Source organism: Alexandromys fortis, unplaced genomic scaffold (assembly GCF_014885135.2).
Source record: "Alexandromys fortis isolate MF-2015 unplaced genomic scaffold, M_Fortis_MF-2015_v1.1 scaffold_119, whole genome shotgun sequence".
Taxonomy (NCBI): domain Eukaryota; kingdom Metazoa; phylum Chordata; class Mammalia; order Rodentia; family Cricetidae; genus Alexandromys; species Alexandromys fortis.
Window position 1 is genome coordinate 696,121 of NW_026067991.1, and position 20,256 is coordinate 716,376.

Below are 20,256 nucleotides of genomic sequence, written 5' to 3' on the forward strand. Positions count from 1 at the left end.
CGGGGTTGCAGCAGTCCTGACATTCTCCCTCGGGTGGGGTGGGCTTTGTAGAGACCCACAAGCTCCTGGTAACTACCCCCTCACCCACACTCAGATAAATAACCGATAAACTCACCAGCTCACCAAACTGGACTTGGGTGGAATTGTTACTTGGGTCACTGGTCCCTATATGGGGTGGAGAGACATTTGTCTCTTATCTCTCCAGGAACAGTCTCACCCAACAGGCAGTGGTGAATGAAAAAAGAAGTGGGAGAGAGTTATTTCAATTAAAGCTGCAGACACCAAGCAAGAGTGTCCCTTAGTGAGAACAGAGACATATGGGACACACTGTGGAATAACTCTCTGTTGGGGGGATGGGAGTAGAATGGGGGGGGGGTAAAAAGGAATAAGGCGGAGAATTCCTGCAGGAGCAGAAGTGCTTTGGGGCATGAACTGAAGTGTTGGAAACTTACTCCCCCCCCCCCGACCTACTACCATTATGGTCTCACATAGGCCACTGCCCTCTGGGCAGCCCAGACACGTGGGGTCCAGGGAAGGGCTGGGGTAAACCCTACCCTTCAGGAGGGAGGCTGAGAGGGGCAGTTGGTCTGGTACATGGGGCCTCTGGCAAAGTGGCTGTACAGTGGCAGGCACCTTCCCCCAGGACAGGGTTCGAGATGCTCTGGGTTCTGAGAGCACCCCATCCCATCACAGCAGGTGGCAGGCACACTCCCCAGAAGTGACTGGGATGTTTCATTTGTCCCCTGGGCAGCTCCTTCTGGTTTCCTAAGCTGGAACTGAAACCTTTATGCTTCCCCACCATGGAAGGCACATCTGTCTATAAAGAAGCGGTGCCTGGGAGGCCCATTGGCAGCTGGACACAGAAGCCTAAAGACAGAAATCTTAGTTAGCACAGCTGTCAGGAGAGCGAAAGCAGGGGAGCTGGGGCCCTTGGAGGACAGTTAACACTTCTGTGATTGTAAACAGCCCTCCATGGTTTGCCTATACCACCTTGTCTGCCCACAAGAAGGATGGAGGCATACCTCACCCACCCTTGTGTGTTTCGGTTGTCGGTGTGGTCAAAGGGGAGTGGGTGGAGAAGGACTGTGTTGCATGTGTGAACGCGCAGGTGTGTTAAAAAACGGCTGCTTCACACGTGGCTGAGGCAGAGGCGCTCCTTAGACACCCTTCATTTTCACACAGGAAGAAATCGAGGCTAGGGTAGAGAGCTATCCAAATATTGCCCAACAAGTTACCCATGAGCTGAGGCAGCTCTTGACCTTGTGGGCGTCTGCAGAGTGATGCAAATAACCCAGAGGTGGTTCCCCTGCAAGCAGCTGGCCACCTGTAGCACGTGTAATCACCCCAACAGCTGGAGTTTATTATTTGTGAAAGAACATTTAAGTAAAACCTACCACTCTCCTTGCACCTGTTACTTCACGCTATCAGATCCTGGCACATCTTTCCTCCTGTCAACACCCTTTACCAGACTTCTAAGCCCTGGGTTTAGAAACAGGGATGGGGTGACCTTGTTTACCCAAGGTAGACCAGGTAGTGAGGATAACTATAGATTCAGACAGCCAGGCCTCTCCACAGGTGGCACTGTCTCCAATATACCACCCTGCCCACCTCTAGATCCACAGTTAGACTTCCCAACTAGCTATTGCTGAAATGGGAGGAGGTTTGAGCAAGTACCTGCTTACCCATGATGCGCTCCAGGTTGGGTACCACTGAACCAAGTGCTATCCCATGGCTTGATGATGCACTGTTATGGGGATGCTGCAATGATGCGCTTCAGGTTGGGTACCACTGAACCAACTGCCATCCCATGATGCAGTTATGGGGATGCTGCAGTCTGTTTGATTTGACACACATACAAGAGTGAACCTTATCAATAAGCCTGCAAGCTTTCACGATGCTGTCGGCACATGGGGGGTGTGGACTTCATGTGTGTACAAAGGCTACCATGTGGGAAACGGAAGCCAGGCTAGTGCTGCTATTTCGATTACTTTTCTGTAGAGAAGGGAGGCAGCCACGGGAGAGGTGAGGACCAGAGCCTACTTAGCCTAGACTGTCCTATGGGAGACATCAGTCGTGGCCAGCCACGGGCTGAAACTACAGACAGGATGATACTCACTAGTGACTGTAGAGGCGTGGTTAAAAACGTGTATCACACTGGTGAGGTGGCTCAGTGGGGGACTTGCCACCAAGCCTGACAACCCGAGTTTCATCCTTGGAATACACAGGGTAGAGGCAGGAACTAACTCCCACAAGTCCTCTGACCTCCCCATGCACAGCACAATCTGTGAATAGTAAATAAGTGAACATAATTACAATGTTTAAATGTATAACATTTATTATGCACTTTATAAAATTAATAAGCACAAAATAAGGAAATGAACATAAGTGAAGATAGTTTGTTATAGTCATAATGCCGTCTGGACTTCCATTTCACTCACATGTACAGATGCACTAGACAGGGAAGGTTCTGTGAAATAAAGGACGCACAGTGTTTTCATTATGTATGCACAACACGAATCCTACCAGGACCCCAATCCGAAGTTGACTCCAACATCTGTCACAGCCACTTGTGGCAAGCAAAGAGCCCACAGTGGCTTTTGTCAGTCCGGCTGGGTTTCCTGTTGTCTATGGCTACGTTCACCAGAGGCATTAGATCAAAGCCACCGGTGCCAGGGGAGGGGGACCTCCTGAGGGTGAGCTCAAAAGTAAGTAGGGGGGGGGGAGAACTGGTGCAATGAATATGTGTGGTGGTTTAAATGTAATGGGCCCCCATAGGGAGTGACACTATTAGGAGGTGTGGCTTTGCTGGTGGAAATGTGCCACTGTGGGGGAGGGCGGCTATGAGATTTCCTATGCTTAGTCTACCACCCAGCATCTCAGCTGATTTTCTGTTGCCTTCTGAAGATGTAGGCAGCACTCTGTCTGCCTGCACACCACCATGCTCCCCACCATGATAATAATGGAATAAACCTCTGGAACTGTAAGCCAGCACCAATTAAATGTTTTCCTTATAAGAGCTGCTGTGGTCATGGTGTCTCTTACAGCAACAGAAACCCTAACTAAGACAGTGGGTAAATGTGGAGGGAGGGAAGTGATTCCACAAGTTGTCCTTTGTGCTCCCCACAAACACACACACACACACACACACACACACACACACACACACAGAGTGGAGGATGTTGTTGTGCTCTGAGTACCTGGCTTACTGTTTTTCTTGCAACAACAGAAGACACTTATAGTTTTAGAAACACTTTAATTCTTGATGAAAACTTCTGCTGTCATTGTGGGTTAAGAACTCCCTGGCCTTATCCCCTCACTGAGATAACTGTTTTGTTAATGTGTTTAAAGCATGGTCTTGAGGAGCTGAACTGGATAAAATACAGAATAGGCTTGTTCTTGAATCTCCCTCTTTTCACACATACATACGAACTTCATGTATGCACCTGTTTGTACACAAATACATATATGTAATTTAAAAAAATAAAAGGATACACATACAATCTTGTATTTTGTATTCTTTACTCACTAGTGTAAGTATTTTCTGGTACATTAATATTCCTTAAAATGATTTTTAATATATTCCATAGTATGGTTTTTGTATAATAAAAAGCCGCAGTAAACAACACAGCATAGGGCTCTGCCCATACCTCTGTTTTCATACATAAGTTTTAGAACAGGAATGAGCTTGCTGAGGTTTTCATGAATATTACCTAGAGCACATATAAATCCTCAAGACGATGCCCAGTACACGGCAGGCATCTAATAACCAGGAGCTATAAATAGGAAATCAAGTAGCCAGGAGAACAGACGAACTGGGCTCCAGCAGAGGGCTAGTGAAGGGGTGTGTACCATCTCACCAGGCATGAATGCAGCGGAGAGGTCTGGGCTCAGGGAGGGGTCACTTTGTCCCCAGCAGAGCTGGATCTGCAATAGCTGGAATAAAATGGCTCTGTACTTAGAACCAAACATAGTAAGGCCACCTCCCAGCCACCCCCAGGGGGGCCTTCCTTCCTTCCTTTTAGGCCCTCTGGTTGATACTGATTCCAGTCTTCATTCAGAGCCCCAGGCCCCTGGAAACTCTGATCAGAGGACAAACAACATGAACAAGTGTTCTCAAAGATTAGTTATTAGCTATTCTCACTTGGGGTGAAAGAAAATTTAAAAGTCAAGGGAACTGAAAGAAAATATGAGAACCTCACATTTCTTGCCTGAGGACATGAGCTGGACATGGGCATGGCCTGTGGTGGCTTCATGTGGGCAGCTGACTTACAGAGTCTTCACAAGCACAAATACAGAAATGGTGCACTCTTCTGGGAAGAAGGAGGGTCTGGCATGGCGCCACAGGAAAGTATGGGCCTGTCTGTTTTCCACGCCAGAGACCACAGTAAGCCCACAGGCCAGCCTTCTGCAAGCCTACCCACTTGCATTAGTGAACTGTTAGGCTGCTCCCTGGAGGAAATCTCCCTTGTTCAGGCAATTCTAGTGCATGCCGCAGCATGGCCAACCTCTGTTCTTTGATGGCAGATTTGATTCCTTAGTACAGTCAGGTCACCGGAGCAGGAGATGGATGGAAATGGGCTCTGGGATACATCGGGGAGATAGGAGCTGTGGATGCTACAATAGGGGTTATTCTGTGTCCCCTAGCTGGCCCAAGCGGCTTCACCTAAAGAGATGTGCACTTGGAGTCTGCACCAAGCAACATGGACATCTGGGAAGGAGGAGAAAAGCCTCCTGAGAAAGGACGTGGGACTGTGGTATTCCTTTGGAGGCTGCTTGTTAGAGCCCTGACTCACTCACTCAGGGCTCTTTGGGGCTACAGCAGCACAGCTCGGTCCTCACAAACAGAAAGCCTGTCAGTCTAAAGTAAACACTTATTTGGTCGAGCAAAAGCCAGCTCTTTGAAAAGGGTTTGAGTCCATGTAGACAAGAGAATCTGTCCTTCTGTATCTTCAATCACCTACTAGAAGACATCTGTCTGTCCTTCAGGATGCCCTGAAGGGAAACAGCCCAAGCTCCAGCAGGACTCAGTTAAACTTCTTTGGATGGCCACTGGACAGGGACTGGCCTGCGGGGAGGCCTGCAGCACCTGGATCCCAAGAGCATCCTTCCACAGGCCCGGGAGCCCCAGAAGCAGAGTGGGCGAGTGGGTGCCTAGTCCTCCGGGATAGGGGTGTTGCAGTTCCCATGGTAGATCTTGACATGGCCCTCACAGTGAAAGTATGCCTGGAAGACATCGCTGTAGCCATGGTCCCTCCACCAGGTGCACAACTGCCGGTTCCAGGTGCAGTCCAGCACATGGAAGAGCTCGGGGTGCTCCATGCCGATCATGGTGAAGAAGTCCTGGTCCCCAAGGTGGCCCCGGAAGTGGTACTTGTCTGCAAGCTGCTGTACCCATGCAGGCTCCAACAGATGGCTGTAGAGTGGAGACTGGCGCATGGCCTCCAGGTTCAGCAGCATGACTCCACTGTTGAAGCCAGGAAGGCCCTCAGGTGGAGGGTCCCCAACTCTGGTCTTGGGGTTCTCATGGCGGAACTGCCAGAATGTGTGCCTGTGAAGGGGAGAAAAAAAATCAGTATTATCCCAGTTTGGGTGAATGAGCTTGCCAGACCTCCTTCCTGGGTGTTCACATGACCACTTTTCCTTCCGTTTCACAGGGACAAAAGCAGAGGCATTGGCCCAGCATCTGCACTACATCGCCAGCGGGCCGCATAGCGAGAGCCTGAATCCAGCCCCCACCACGACCTGCTCTAAGTCTCAGGCTCTTCTCATATCCTCCGCCGCCTCAGGAGGACATGATGATGTCATCATGTCGATGCCATTATGTTAGGATCTGTGGCGATGGCAGATACTGGATGGCATGCTGAATGGGGGCTGCTCCTCCTCCGAGTGCTATGCTCTGTGACTGACCCCTGGCCACACAGCTAGTAAGAAGCAGAGAATAAAGCTAGGTCTTTGGCTTAGAGTTCACATCCTTCAGATGACAGCAGAGTGGAAGGATCCCCGTCCTGTCATTATGGTGGAGAGGAGAGGACACAAGGGGAAGAGACTCTGAATGATGGTGACATCATAGACAGCAAACTGAGACTGAACCAAACATGTTTTCTGCTTTAGAACAAGTTTCATTCATGACCTAAGCCTAGCATTTCTGAGGGGCTGGGTAGAAGCTGGGGTCCAGAGATGATAGCTTAAGGCATATATCCACAAGTCAGGGTGAAAAACAGCTGTATGGAGCCATGTAGAACTATGGAATTTAGGAGGGGATGCCACCTCAACTTTTGTCTTTTCTGGCAGATTCAGAAAATGACACTTCTTGACCTTGTATCCAAATACTTCCATTTGGAGGTGGGAAATCTTCCTATGATTGACACATTGAGAGCTCTGGTCACTGTTTTCTAGCCTTTTTAAGTTCTTGTGTGCTACAGTGATGGGGGAATGGGGATCCCCAAACCTGTATGCACAGACAAGACCCAGCAGCAGCACCTGGGATGGGCAGGGCTAGCCTGGGTCCTCAGGGTGGGGAATGCATCATGGCCACAGCAGCCTAGAAATGCATCACACTGCTCACAGGATAGGACATGCAAGTTGTTGTCAAAAGCAAACCATAGCCCCAGCATGCAAGACCTGTAGCAGGTCCACTCTCCAGTTCAAATACATGACCCCAGTAAGGGGACAGACAAGCCTTCTTTGTGGTCTCGCATGTCAGAAAGGCAGCCGACAGTTTGATCTGGGGACGGGAAAAGTGTGCCCTTGGGACACTGACCAGTGGAGCACAGAGGCTCACTGTTAGCGTCTGGTCAGGAATGGGCTGTGAGGTGAGTGGGGACCTGGCTCTGATCTGGCACCTGCCTGCTGATAACAGCCTTGGAAAGATAAGCTCCGAGAGCAAGCTGAGATGATGAGGTCCTCCTGGCCACAGAGCCTGCCAGGATGGGACCACCAGCATGTCAACACTTCATCATTTTACCTTACCACCAAGTGGTTACTCTCAGGGTCAGGTTACAACCTAGCTACAATTCTGCTAGACAGGCTTGGGTCAACACAGTGCTCCCAGGTAAAGGAGGGACCCTCCAGCGAGTGGACGCTGCACCATCCAGGTACTGGGTTCCTCTTCCAATAGTGGGGATGGGGCATTTAGCAAGGAGGAAGAGAGCCAGAAAGGAAAGAAGAGAGCTTTGGAGAGCTCATCTCTGCTCCATCCTGCCCACTGTTTCCTTCCCTCCCTTGTAGAAGACCCGGAAGAGATCTGGGGCTAGCTGGAGGGACAGGATCCTCAGGTACTTCTACCTCATGCAGGCTTCCCAGATGACAGTTCCTTGGGAAGGGTAAGGTGGCCAAGAAAGGCCTGCGAAAAAGGTAAGAGTGAGTTTGTGCAGCCTTTGGTGGTGGTGGGAGCAGGGAGCAGGGAGCAGGCCAAGGCAAGGATTCTGAGTCACTACCCTGAGCACTACATCCACCATGGATGGTGAGGAACATTACTTTTATTGTTTTTGTTTATACTGCACTTGTTTCACTCTGTGAAGCTGATTCTTTGTCTGTCTGAAGCACCTGATGGTCCTAATAAAGAGCTGAACAGCCAATAATAGTGAGCAGGGGAAAGAATAGGCTGGCAGGCAGAGAGTATAAACAGAAGGAGAAATCTGGAAGAGAAGAAACAGCGAGAGAACAAGGAGAAGAGCCCATCAGTCAGGGGCGGCCACGCAGCCAGCCAGAGAGTAAGAGTGAAGTATACACAGAAGTAGGAATAGGAAAAAGCCCAGGGACAAAATGTAGTCGGGGATAATTTAAGTTAAGGGAAGCTGGCTAGAAATAAGTCAAGCTAAGGCCAGACATTTCTAACCAAGAATAAGCCTCTGTGTGTGATTTATCTGGGAGGTGGGCTCTTCTAAAAGACAAAAGAGCAAAATCATCCCAACAGTGGACTAGGGCTCAGATGCACTGAAAGGGCTTTACCCTCAGCAAGGAGTTCACAGCTAGGGCTTGGGGGCTCCTCAGATCTTCCCTCTCTGTACCAAGAGTAGCCAAAAGGAGGCCTGGCCCCTACCTTGCTAGGCTTGGGAGAGGAGACAGAACATCTCCAGGTGGAAACTCTAACCCTGGTGGCTCCTGGACAGCCATGGCCAGTGCTGTACCAGGCAACACACAGAGGCTTTCTGTAACCAAGAGGCTTACACAGGAGCTGGTGGCGCCAGCTCTCCTCACCTGCCACAAAGGTCGGGCTAGGAGTAGATTGCATGGCCCTCTCACATTCTCCCTAGGACACTGCAGTCTTTGGTCAGCTAGGCAGGGCTTCTGATCTTTATGGCCCGTTTATCTCTGATTGCCTCAGATTCCACAGGCTAATGTTCCAACGAGCAGCACCTGAATGTCAAACTCATTTCTGAGCCTGACCGACATACTCAAGGCCAAGGAGGACATACAACACTGCTGTCATGTGACTGGCCAGGGGGCAGACCTGAGAGCCCCCTGAACCTGGTCAGTATACATCCCCAAACCTGCCCTTTCTTCACAGGGGCTGGGGGTTGGCTTTGTAGGTCTACAGATCTCTGTAGGCATGCAGGTATGTGGCTCTGAGTCCTGATCTTCCAGAAGTTTCTCAGATCGACTGAGAAACTTCTCAGTCCTGTCCACTCTCACACCTGTCCACTCTTCCCTGTGTGGCTTCGTTCAATCCCATAATCACCCGGTGCTGTAACAGCAGGATAAGGTTCTCCTTCTCTTTGGGAATAGTTTTCAGTTGGGAAACAAGCCTTACACAGATGGTTCACTGTAAACAACGAGTCCTTCCAGAAGATGGTGGAGCCTGCTAGAAAAATACAAATGAGGTCCCTTCAAGCCCTTTCTTCTGGATGGTACATTCCTCGAAGGGGCTGGGTAGAAAAAGCCAAGCCCTTGCATGGGGCACAGGAGGAAAGGAAGCAGGTGGGAGGTACATGCCTGGCCTTGTTTGGAGGCCCTTGTCGGAAATGTGGGTTTGGCTGTCAACACCAGCTTGGTTTGCAGGTCAGTAACTGAGTTGACAAACTCCATATTCCCAACATGGGAGACAGCATGGGGCTAGGCAGGGCCCTCAGCTTCTCAGGTTAAGGGCCCCTGGGTATAGGTGGGCCAGTCTTCAGTGAGGGAACCAGGCTGCCTGCCAGAGAGGAGAGGACTCCAGTGGAACAGAGACCCAGTAGATCCTGCAAGAGACCCACTTCGGAGGCCCTGATCCATTCCTGCTGGCGTCCCTGAAGGTACAGCCTGCACTGAGCCTCTCCCAGATAGGTCCTTGAAGCTCTGGCCATCCCTCAGGAGGTGTGGAGACCCCACCAAGCTGCAGGCTTCATGTCATGGTACCTGGGAGCAGATTTGTCAACCTGTGCCTTCCTGCCTGGGCATCATCTCAATCCCAAGGCTTTTCTCCCACCCCTGCCGTCCTGGAGCCATGAAAACAGTGCGCAGGGTTAGGAAATGTCCATCACTCCATCCCACAAACAACTATAGGGCACAGATGGGCTAGATTCTGGGAAAGCTGCATGGGGAGGACCTGGAAAAGGGGAAGGGCAAGCCAGGTACCACAAGGAGGTGCCAAGGGCAGCAGTGCAGGCTGGGAGGGGGTGGATATATGAGAAGAGGAACAAAGAAATAGAAAAGTCCAGCAGATGGCTGGGCATGTGGGTTAAAGGTACCCAGGCATCTGCAGAGTTCAGTCAGTGGATGGAAAAAATGCAGTCAGGAAAATGGCTGGCCTAGGAGAACCCAGCCACCTGTCCTCCACACCGAAGCCCAAGCAGCTGACACTAACTCAGACCTTGGAGCCCTTTCTCTGCTGTAGAGCTCTTAGAGGAGCCACGGGGCCATCCAGACCTTCTAGCTGGGTCAGCAGGCCCCACAGTACCCAGTCCGGGTGTCTCTGGCCTTCCTCCCTCCCCTCTCCCCACGCAGACAGAGCTTTCTCTAGGTTTATCTCCCCATGCGGTGCCCTTCACACTCAAGCCACTGACATTAGCTCTCATCTGTTTAATTAAAGGAGGTCTACAGGCTCACAGTCGTAGAGACGCAAGGTCTCGGGGCTGTTACTCTGAGTCTGAAATGTCCCTTCCAGTCTCATATGCTTGCACCCTTGGTGCTGTTCTGCGCGGCTCTGGGACCTTTAGGGTCTAAGGCCTGGAGAGAGGAAATGGGCCCCTTGGGTGGACCTTAGGGGTCAATCCTGACAAATTTCTGGTCTGTTGAGATATAAGCAAGGCTCACACTCCTGCTGCCTCAGATAGGGACCACCCCATCAGGATGATTCTGTGTGTTATGTCTGTTGCCATGTCTTCTCCACTCAACCGTGAGCCAAGAATCAATCATACTCTGAGCTGTTTCTATGGCATACTTTGTCCTAATGATGATAAAAAACAGCATGGAAGGTGGCGCCAGCTGGCAGAGTCCAGAGGTGGTACTGTGTGGCAGGGGATGCAGGAGTGTGCTAACTGCCCACTCTGCCCGTCATCCAAACACGCCGATCAGAATAGAGTCACACCAAGTACCTCAGCGCTCGCCTCAGGTAGAAATCAAGCTTGCTGCCACTCCCCCTGGTCCTTCCACAGCTGCCCCCCTACCAACCACAGCCCCACACCTGCAGTCTGGCACTCATCCAGGTGATGAGCCCTTGCTCCTCACCACAACCCACCATCTATCTTTCTTTCTGCTCGAGCACTAGGGCACCCTCTGCTCCTTCCCTCACCTTAGCCATTTGAGGTGAGCACAGTACCCTCCATGAACCTTGCCTCTAGTGGCACTCGGCTCCAGTCACTAAACAGGGCCCTCTGTGGTGGTCCATCATGATGTCACGCTTCACCTCTGGGGCTCTCTGGAACTACCTGTTCACATTTCCTGGATCAGCAGTCTCCTGGCTCCTTTCCCACCAAAGCTGGCCCCTTGCTGGCCTCTTCAGTGCTACAGTTGGTAAGAATTGGACACACAGGAGGAATGAGTAAGGGAGATCAAGAAGCAAGACATGCTGGCCTGGAATGGAATGCCAGAGGAGGCAGTTGGCACCTTGTCATGGAGGCTACAGGGAGAATAGAAAAGCACATGCCTGCTACGTCAGACTGCAGAGACAGTACTGGGAAAGGATGCTGATGGGTAATGATTAGTGAGCACTGCCTATGTACCAGGCCCTGTGCAAGCTTTTAATTGTATTCATCCTAATCTTTAAATGACTAAGCAGGGAGAGTGTTATTGTCTCCCATTTCTAGTAAGAAAAACTGAAGTACAGATGGGGGACCAGGCTCAGGAATTTGCCAGAAGAGGGAGGAGCCCCAGGGCATATCTAAGATGAGGAAGAGGGGCTAGAGTGAGAACAGAGTTTGATGACACCAGCTTTCAAGGACCCCCCCAAACACTTGGCCTTGGCTGAGCACTGGCCCTAGCCGAAAGCCTGAATTTAGGCCAAGGGGAGGGATGTCCATCAGGGTGGAGACAGAGCCAGTGTCACCTTCGGAACTGGCTGGCTCACTGCTCCCAACAGCCCTGCAGCATTGGAGGTCACAGGAGAAGGTCCAGGAACACACGATGGGATGTTTTCCAGGACAATGAGCAGAATGTGGGTGTGTGTGGGAGGAATATGTAGGGGCATGTGTGGAATTTGACTTTGTGTCCCCAGTTAAACTCCACCAGCCACACTAGTGCCCTTCAGTGAAAGTTCAGATTCAAAAGCCAGAGGGTGCAGGGACTTCCTCACTCAAATGCGAGGGCACAGGCAGCATGGCCTCAGCAAAGCATGGCTTCTTAAGCCAGGAGAATGAGGGTGCCGTCCCCTTCCATCTAAGCAGACCTGCTGTCCCCGCTCACTGCACTACACATCTGTGCATGGGCTACGGTCAAGGTATCAGACAGCGGCAGCACACTGACACAGACCTGAGGCCCTCACACATCAAGCACAGAGCAAGCTCACTGTGGGGGACAAAGGACTAGACTCAGAGCCTGCTTTCAGAAGCACATTATAGCACAGCCCCCTTCTGAAATGCCCTGTGTGGACATGGGCTCACCTGAGACCCCATTAAAATGAAGGCTCCCACTCAGAAGCTGCATCTCTGACTAGCTCCCAGGGAATGGGAAAAAGGAGTTGGTTTTGTTTGGTTGGTTTGAATTTGTTTGTTTCTTGCTATTGTTAGTCTTTTAAGATTCATTTATTTTTATGTGTATGATGTTTTACCTGCATGTATGCCTGTATGTCATGTGTGCAATGGCCATGGAGGTCAGAAGGGGATGTTAGATCCCCTGGAACTGGAGTTACAAATGATTGTGAGCCACCACGTAGGTGCTAGGAGTTGAACTCAGGTCCTCTGGAGGAGCAGCCAGCACCCTTTACCACTGAGCCATCTCTGCAGCCACCTTGGACCCTTTTAAAATTAAAAACATGTACTATTGTGTGTGTGTGTGTGTGTGTGTGTCTGTCTGTCTGTCTGTCTGTCTGTCTGTCTGTCTGTCTGTGTGTTCTGGGGGGGTGTGTAGAGGAAAGAGGACAGCTCTGTAGAGTTTGCTCTCTCCTACCTTTACGTGGTTCCAGGATGGAAGTCAGGTTTTCAAGTCTTGTGGTATACACATTAACAGTTATGCTACTGTGTCTGGCCCTTGTCAAGTTTGTGTAGTATATATATCACCAGCTGTGCCATCTCACTGACCTTTGTCAAGTTAAAACTGGTTTTCTAGAGATGAAGATTATAAGAGTAGTATCAACATCGCTTTTTTTAATTACCATAAAGTAAGTAATGTGGCAACCTGAAGTTTTTATGAATTCTATGCTAACACTTGCTGTGTCCTCTGACTCTGCTACAGTCCTGGGTAGGAGCGCCTACTAAGACAATTCCTAAGATCCGCACCTCATGAATATGGAGCAGAGGTGAGAAGGGTTGTTACCACGTCTATCACCAGTGCACGAAGAGGTCATGGCTATAGGGGCAGTGGATCTCAGCTTGGACTTCATTCAAATCCTGGTCCTCTACTTAGTACTCTGGGAAGGCACTTCATCCTCCAGGACCCTGGCTTCCTGACTATACACAAGGATGTGGAGAGGACATCATGAGGTAATGCAGGGATAGTGCTCCACGTGTCTGATGAGATCACAGAAGCACAGGAACACATCAAGTTCACCGAGTGGTGTGGCTGCCAAGCCCACACCCTGTCTGCTGTTGTCTGAGCAGGTGTGGGCTCTCATACACACCAGTAGGTGACCTTGGCCAAATCGCTGCCTGTCATAGGATCTCAATTCCCAAAACTGTTCAACAGTCTCATTAGCTGGAGGACCCTTTTGTATTCTGAGAGCCTTGGTATTAGCCAAGCCGTGAAGCTTGTAGAGCTTCAAGGGGATGTTGTGGTCACTGAAGCCCTGCAACCATCTCTCCTTGGATGTGCCACCGAATAGAGTGTACTGTGGGTTTGGTTACTTGCTTTTGTTTCAAACCTCACTGCCACTGTCAGCAAAGCCCCGACATGTGCAGATTTGGGTATGGTGGTCTCCCATGAAGAGCACCTTACCACATGCTGTTGTCCAGGGGTAGCACACGAGGCAGTCACTGAACAGATACACTTCTGCCTCACCCTTAGTTTTCTTTCTTAGCGTCCACATGTGCAGTGTTCAGTAAGTGTGTGTGTGTGGGGGGGGGAGCTACCTTAGTTTTCTGCCTCCTTCCTTCTCTTACAGGTGATTTTGTGAGGTAACTGACCTACCTTACCCCCCACCCCCCTCAGAGTCACTGTCTAAGGAGATGTGCTGGGACAGGACGAATGAGCAGGAAGGAAGTATTCTCTGCCCCTGGAACCTTCTTCCTCATTCATTTTGGCATAAAACATGGAGCCCTGTGGTAGTGGCGTCTTCCCTGAAGTTACCCATTCCCAACATCACAGCCTAGTGACATCCAAGGAACTCAGTCCCTCTCCACTAAGATATCTATAAGGCCTCTATGTGGTTTCTTCCACCTGAGGCCCTTTCCTGACCAATTCTCAGATGTCAGGGTCATTTATGTACCCAAGTCTGTACAAGAAGAATATCATTGGCTTTTCCAGCTCAAGTGTGTGATGGTCTTAATGGTGTGACACCCATCATTAGGGGCCATCTTGGTAGCAGCCCCATGTGCCCTCCTGCCACTGCACATGGTCTCCAATCTCAGGACCAGGCATGGAGGACGGGGGCAGCTGGCGATGCTGGCCTATATGGCCCTCTTCCTAGAAGGCCCAAGGCAAACATGCATGTTCTTTTTCCTGACCGTGGCCAACCTCACTTCACCCATGCTCACAGACTTAGAGATTCTCCTTGCCTATTTCCCTACTGCTGACTTAGTAGGAAGATGCTTCTCTCTTGAAAGTGCAACAAGTTCCTTGGCTCCTCATCAGCTATGTTTGCCTGACTCTATTCTTCAGGTTCTCCAGACGAGTCTCTGGAATCCCTGATGCGTCTGGGGTGTTCCTTGTGAAGGCAGAGAAGAAGCTGATGACTCTCTCTCAGCCTCCTCCCCGGTGTGCCAGTGAGTGTATGAACTGCAGAATGCACGGGAGAAGGGATGTGGCTTGGACTCACCCAGAACAGACAACAGGAATGTGAGTAAATGCAAAATGTGGAATTAAAAACCCAGATCAAAGCTGGCATTAGAACTAGATACTAGCTCAAGCCACTGCCCAAGCAAGATAATTCTTCAAAAACACCATGTGCTCCTGGACATGACCCTCTCAACCTTTCTTTTGGAACTCACTACTGGGTAGACCTCTCCTCGTGGGACCCAGCTGTCCCTTGTCTTCCTCCCTATACAGTTCAGGACTGCTGACCAAGGAGGCAGTGCCACAATCTGGTCACATCCACATCAGCTGGGAGTGTGAGCAGCGTCGAGGCTGCACCCCACAGCTCCTCCCCCTTCCACCCCACAGAATTCAGAGCCATCCGGCTGGGGAGGGCATGTACTAGAAGGGCACGGTTCTCATCATTGCTGCTGCTTCTCTGAGGTCTCCACCAGAGGGAAAAGCAAGAAGACACACCTTGGAAAAGAAGCAGAAAAGATAAAAAAGCCAACAACATTCCCAGTACAGCCAGGCCAGGCCCCACTGGGTCCCATACCACCAGCAGACCCTGCCTGTCTACGCTGCTGAAAGCCATAGCCATAGCCCTGGGCCAGCCAGTGTCCTCTACACTCTCCTCCCTGGCCTCTTACTAACCTCCCAGAGATCCCCTGGTCCTTGCCCAAGACCAACAGATGCCCGCCTCACACAAAGGACTCATACAGTTATGCCAGGCCTCCTTGCCTCTCTTGTTCAGACCAAGGGCTAACAGGAAGGAGCCTGACTCAGCCCCCATCTTATATACACAGGTGGGCACCTGTGGGATCTTGGAAAATCTCTGCTGAGTCAGCCCTCTGTCCCATGTTCACAGTCCTCTACAGAAGGACAGAGGTTTCACTGAGAGAGTCTCTGACAGCCACGAGTCTCACCTCCCTGGGTCTGGATCTGGGGGTTTACAGTCCCTGCAGAGGTCAATTCTTCCCATCTTCAGGCTATACTTCCTCAGCCCTGTCATCTGTTCCACCCAGGAAAGAACGAAGCCTGCGTGGTAGGGGCCCTCGGCACTATAAAGTGTTTCTTCTTCCTCACATTCCCCAAGGACTCAGCTCAAGTCCCTGGCATAGCTCTGTGTGCTCAGCAAGCTCCCTGGGCCTCTCCCTCAATCCCAGGTCCTCTTACATAAGAGGCACTCGGATTTCAGTGTGCCTATGAAATGTGTGTCTGGGGAACAGGCTGAAATGCAGATGGGATCTGCAGTGTGGACAGAAGTGTGTCACATGGCCACACTTCTGCATAATGGAAGAAGCAGAGAGTGAACCAGAGGAAGCATGTTCTGCCCCAGCTCCCTGAGAACTACATATTCTATCACCGAAGGGCTGAGGGCTGTGTGGGGGATATAGACCTAATACCCGGGACACCTACGGGACACCTCTCTTCCTTTAGCTTCAGTTTGCTCCCCAGTAGAGGAGTATTGTAAGGCATAAGAAAACTGGGGAAGGAGGTGAAGTATCACATGAATACCTGGGACACAGCTGAAAGATGGTTTCCTTCCTGCCTTCATTGGCTAGCACCGGGTGAAACACAGAGCCAGTGGTCAGAGCAGGAAAGGCCCGATGCCCTGGCTGCTGGACTCTGAGCATGAAGTGTGCTGTTGGGGGTGGGTAAATACTCAAGTGGCCTTGGTACCAATATGCTGAAGCACACATTAGACCACTGCCAACTCTTGGGAAAAGCAGAGGTCGTGGCACCCAGGTGTGGCATCTTTCACTGAAGAAACACTGGGTGCCTACTGAGTCTGGTTTACAGGGCAGGCCAGTGGTCTAACAGAAACAAGCCGTTGAAAGGCAAATACTCAGCTTTGGCAGGAAAAGAATGCTTGGACAAAGTCCTCCCCCGTACCTTTCCTGGGGTACAGGAACTCAAGCAGCTTCAGAGAAGGCCTTGTTCGCTGTCAGGGAGTGGCCAGGGCCCAACAAATCCCAGCACAGAATCGGGTGGATGGAGGGCCTTTCATCTTATGTTCCTAGTCCCACATGGTTTCCTACAGGCCCCTGTCCTCAGCTGAGGTCCACAAGCCACCGTGAGGCCTTAAGTTCCTTCAGCATGCCTGAGCCTGGTGTGTGGGGCACAACGCCCTCAACTGAAGTCGACCCCCGTTAGCTCTACCACAGCCCACTCAGGCACAAGATGGTCATCAGTCTCCACGGACCTGTTTCCCAGAGTTGTGGACACCAACAGGAAACTGGCAGCCGCAGCTTGTGCAATTAGCATGGAATGTTCTGAGGAAGGCAAGGACACGTGGGGGAGAGACAAGTCCTCCAACACGCTCTCTGTGGAAACGGTTGTTTTTTCCTCCTTTTAGGAGACTGAAATAACAAACGGAGAGAAACAAGTCATCCTGCACATGTAGGAAGCGGGCCTGCAGCAGGTGCAGAGGCTCATGTCTGGGCAACAGCTGGCCAGGCTCCCTGTGTCCGCCATCACTCAGGCAGCTCACCACAGAAACATGGGGTGTCACATCACAGAGACCATCACAGTGCCATGCAATACGACATCGGCTGGGCTCTGCAGTCAGTCCAGGAGCAGCCATTTTGCTGAAGTGAAATATACTGTGGGCAGGAGTCATGCACAAGCCCCTTCCCCAGGCCACTGAGCCAAGCCGCAGCCAGACGAGGCAGAACCCAATGTTATAATTGCATCTGAAGTCTTCCTCAGTGTACATGTCTTTAGAAAAAGTTGCTTTTAAGTGTAGCTTTGGTAAATATTTGACATTTCTTTCTTGCTGGGTATAAACAGGGAAGTTTCTCTAGTCTCACTTTAAAGTAAAGGAGACAAAACTATCAGATACAGGAATGAAAGTTTGGGGAGGGTTTCATATGATGATAGTGAAAGATTCCTACCCCCTCCCCCGGCTGCCACCAGGTCATGCTGCAGGCCATTGTTCTTGGCAATGAATGGCCACACTGTCCGTGCCCTAATCTGTAGCCCTCTGATGACCACAGGGCCAGGGTTGGATTACATCTCCTGGACCTCCTGTCTACGCACCTAGCACAGGGTCTTGTCTCCAGCATGGGAGTAGTTACTGCACTGTGTTTTCACTGCCGGGCAAACCAGGCAGTGTGACCTGGCCAAGAGGCGGGTGCTTGCTGTTTTTCTACCCTGACGTCACCATGATGCCATACTCCTCACTTTCTGAAGACCTGATCCAAGCTGCTGAGCCCAGGACATGAGAAGCCCGGCCACGTGGCCATGCCGTTCCCCTCAGGCTCCTCTGCTCCCGGCACTCTCGCTCATGCTCCATCCACACTCGGGTTCCTGATGGCTCTGCATATGCCATCCTCACCAAGGCCTGGGCTGCTGTGCCCTTCTTCCTCCCTCAGTTCAGAGGTCAACCCTTTGTGGTGTTTCTAAGGATCCCAAATGCCTCTGTCCTATTATGTTGTCAGATCTCTGGAGACATAGACAGTGTCTTTCTACACCCAAATGAATCATTGCTGCCTAGCCTAGTACATGGTACAGGGAATTAGTCCAGACAGATACACTCTCACCAGCAAACAGTGACGGGCAAATTTGCCTTTCCCAAGAGAGGTCAATGGCCAGGAATTGGGCAATGTCTGTGAGGAGTCTGGAACAGTCTCAGGAGTACCTCAGCTTTGGTACCACAGCAGCATATGGCGGTGAGGCTGTGACTAGGAAGCTCCATGCTGTCTACAGAGTCTGCTGGACCACTGCCAGAGCCACCCAGGCCTGGCCACACACCTTCACACTGTACAGCTTCCGCCCAATCAGTTCACAGTCCAGAAATAACACAGGGCCCCACAGCCACCTTCATTAACTCCCAGATCACATGGAAAAACAGGCTGATGAGCACCTCAGGGTAACACCACAGGAAACCAGCAAAACATCCCCTGCTACAAAACATGCCTGTCCCATGGCTTGTTTTTTCTAGAAATGTATACAATTTCTATGTGCTTTACGTAAATATTTAAAAACATTAATTAGTCTCAGAGACATTCTTTGTAAACGATACATTTCAGTGAAATCTGAGTAAAGTATGGTGGTTAGAAATGTATCTCTGATTAGCATGTTTTCTGAACAGAAATGAGAACATCTGGCCCTTTACTAAGTTAAATATATGAAATTGGGATACTGCAACAGCTAGCAAAGAATTGATTTTTAAAACTGTATGTGTTTAATCTATACAGTGTGATGTTTTGTATATATGTAAATGATTACCAGTCACACGAATCAATGCCCCTCATCTCAGTTACTTGTTCATTTTTTATTTTATGCATGTGTGTGCATTCCTCTGTGTGTGCATGTTGTGCGTGTGTGAAGAATATCGAAGCTATACTCTTTTAGCAAAAACCCTTACTACAACACAGCACTACTGACTTCGGTCCTCATGGTACACATCAGACCTCTGGACTTCTCCATCCCACATGTTCTCGACCTCTCCTTACCCTCAGAGCTGCGGCCTCATCTGTCACCTTACCTCCACCATTCACCATCTCTGTGGACCAAACTCTCAGTTTTTGATTTTAAGATCCTACATATAAGGGAGATGGAGCTGTTTTTCTTTCTGTGCCTGGATGCCATCCCTTAGCATGAGGGCCTTCAGTGCACTCATGCTGTGGCAAACAGCAGAGCATCCTCTTTTGAAGGATACTCCGCTGTACATTGACTACACTTTCTGTATCCACACATCCAACTGCAGATACTCCAGCTCTTTCCACATCTGGCCACAGCGAGCAGTGATGCAGTGAATGTGGACTGCGGGCTTCTTTACAACACAGATTTCCTTTCCTTCGCGTACACACACCCAGGAGCATTCTGGTAGTTCATTTTCAACTTCTCTGGAAATTGCCGTGACCTGCTTTCCCTTACTGACTCTTCCGGTCTACATCCCACCAGCAGTGGACGGGGTTTCCTTTTCTCCATAGCCTGACCCATGTTTCTCTCTTCTTCCTGGCAGTGACCCTGGAGTGTGGGTGAGAAGGGTTGCTTTCTGATTTGTCTGATTGGTAACATCTGTGACCTGAAATGGTTCCACGGTCCTCCCAGCTCCCCTGACAGGAGGCTGGCTCATGGCAGTGCCATGGAGGAGGGCAGGAGAGAGAGGGATGTCCCACATGGAAAGGATAACAGACTGGGATTTGGGGACACTGGGCTAGGCCTGGTTTCCACATCAGATGGCTTCACTTGGCAGTGAAAGAGGAGTGCAGAAACATACCTGCACCCACTGTCCAGTGGTGATCGTTTCTGGATCCTTCCGAAGCTGCATGCGCTTAAGTCCTATGTGCTCAGAGCCTTAGAAGGAACTTAAAAGTAAGGCTGTTGGCGGTGGCTACTTGTTAGTTTCCCAGGTGCTCAGACAGACCCCAAATAATCACACAGAAACTATACTATTACAACACTGTTTGGCCTATTAGCTCACTCTTCTTATTGGCTAGCTCTTATATCTTAAATTAACCCATTTCTATCATCTTATATTTTATCATGAGGCTCGTGGTTTCTGGCAAGGTTCCGGAGTGTATGTCTCCTGTGGCAGCTACATGGCATCTCCCTGACTCTGCCTACTCTCTCCTCCTTTAGCTGCTTGGAATTCCCACCTTGACCTATTCTACACTGCAATAGGAATAGGCCCAAAGCAGCTTCTTTATTAACCAATGGTATTCACAGCATACAGAGGGGAATCCCACATCATAAGGCAAGGCAGGAACTAAACTTAAAATAACA

General features: G+C 50.4%; 1 protein-coding gene across 2 annotated transcripts in view; it reads right to left on the bottom strand.

The window, feature by feature from the left end:
* Nucleotides 1-2,313: 2,313 nt before the first annotated feature.
* Xxylt1 (xyloside xylosyltransferase 1) overlaps nucleotides 2,314-20,256 on the bottom strand; it is a 129,583-nt gene continuing 111,640 nt past the window's right edge. The window contains exon 4 of one of the 2 annotated variants that reach the window (XM_050159881.1): nucleotides 2,314-5,548. In XM_050159881.1, coding sequence (XP_050015838.1) covers nucleotides 5,152-5,548 — 397 coding nt within the window. In that variant the 3' untranslated portion in view covers nucleotides 2,314-5,151. Of the gene's footprint in view, nucleotides 5,549-16,575; nucleotides 16,884-20,256 lie in introns of those variants that run through there. The other variant, XM_050159882.1, reaches the window with a different exon arrangement.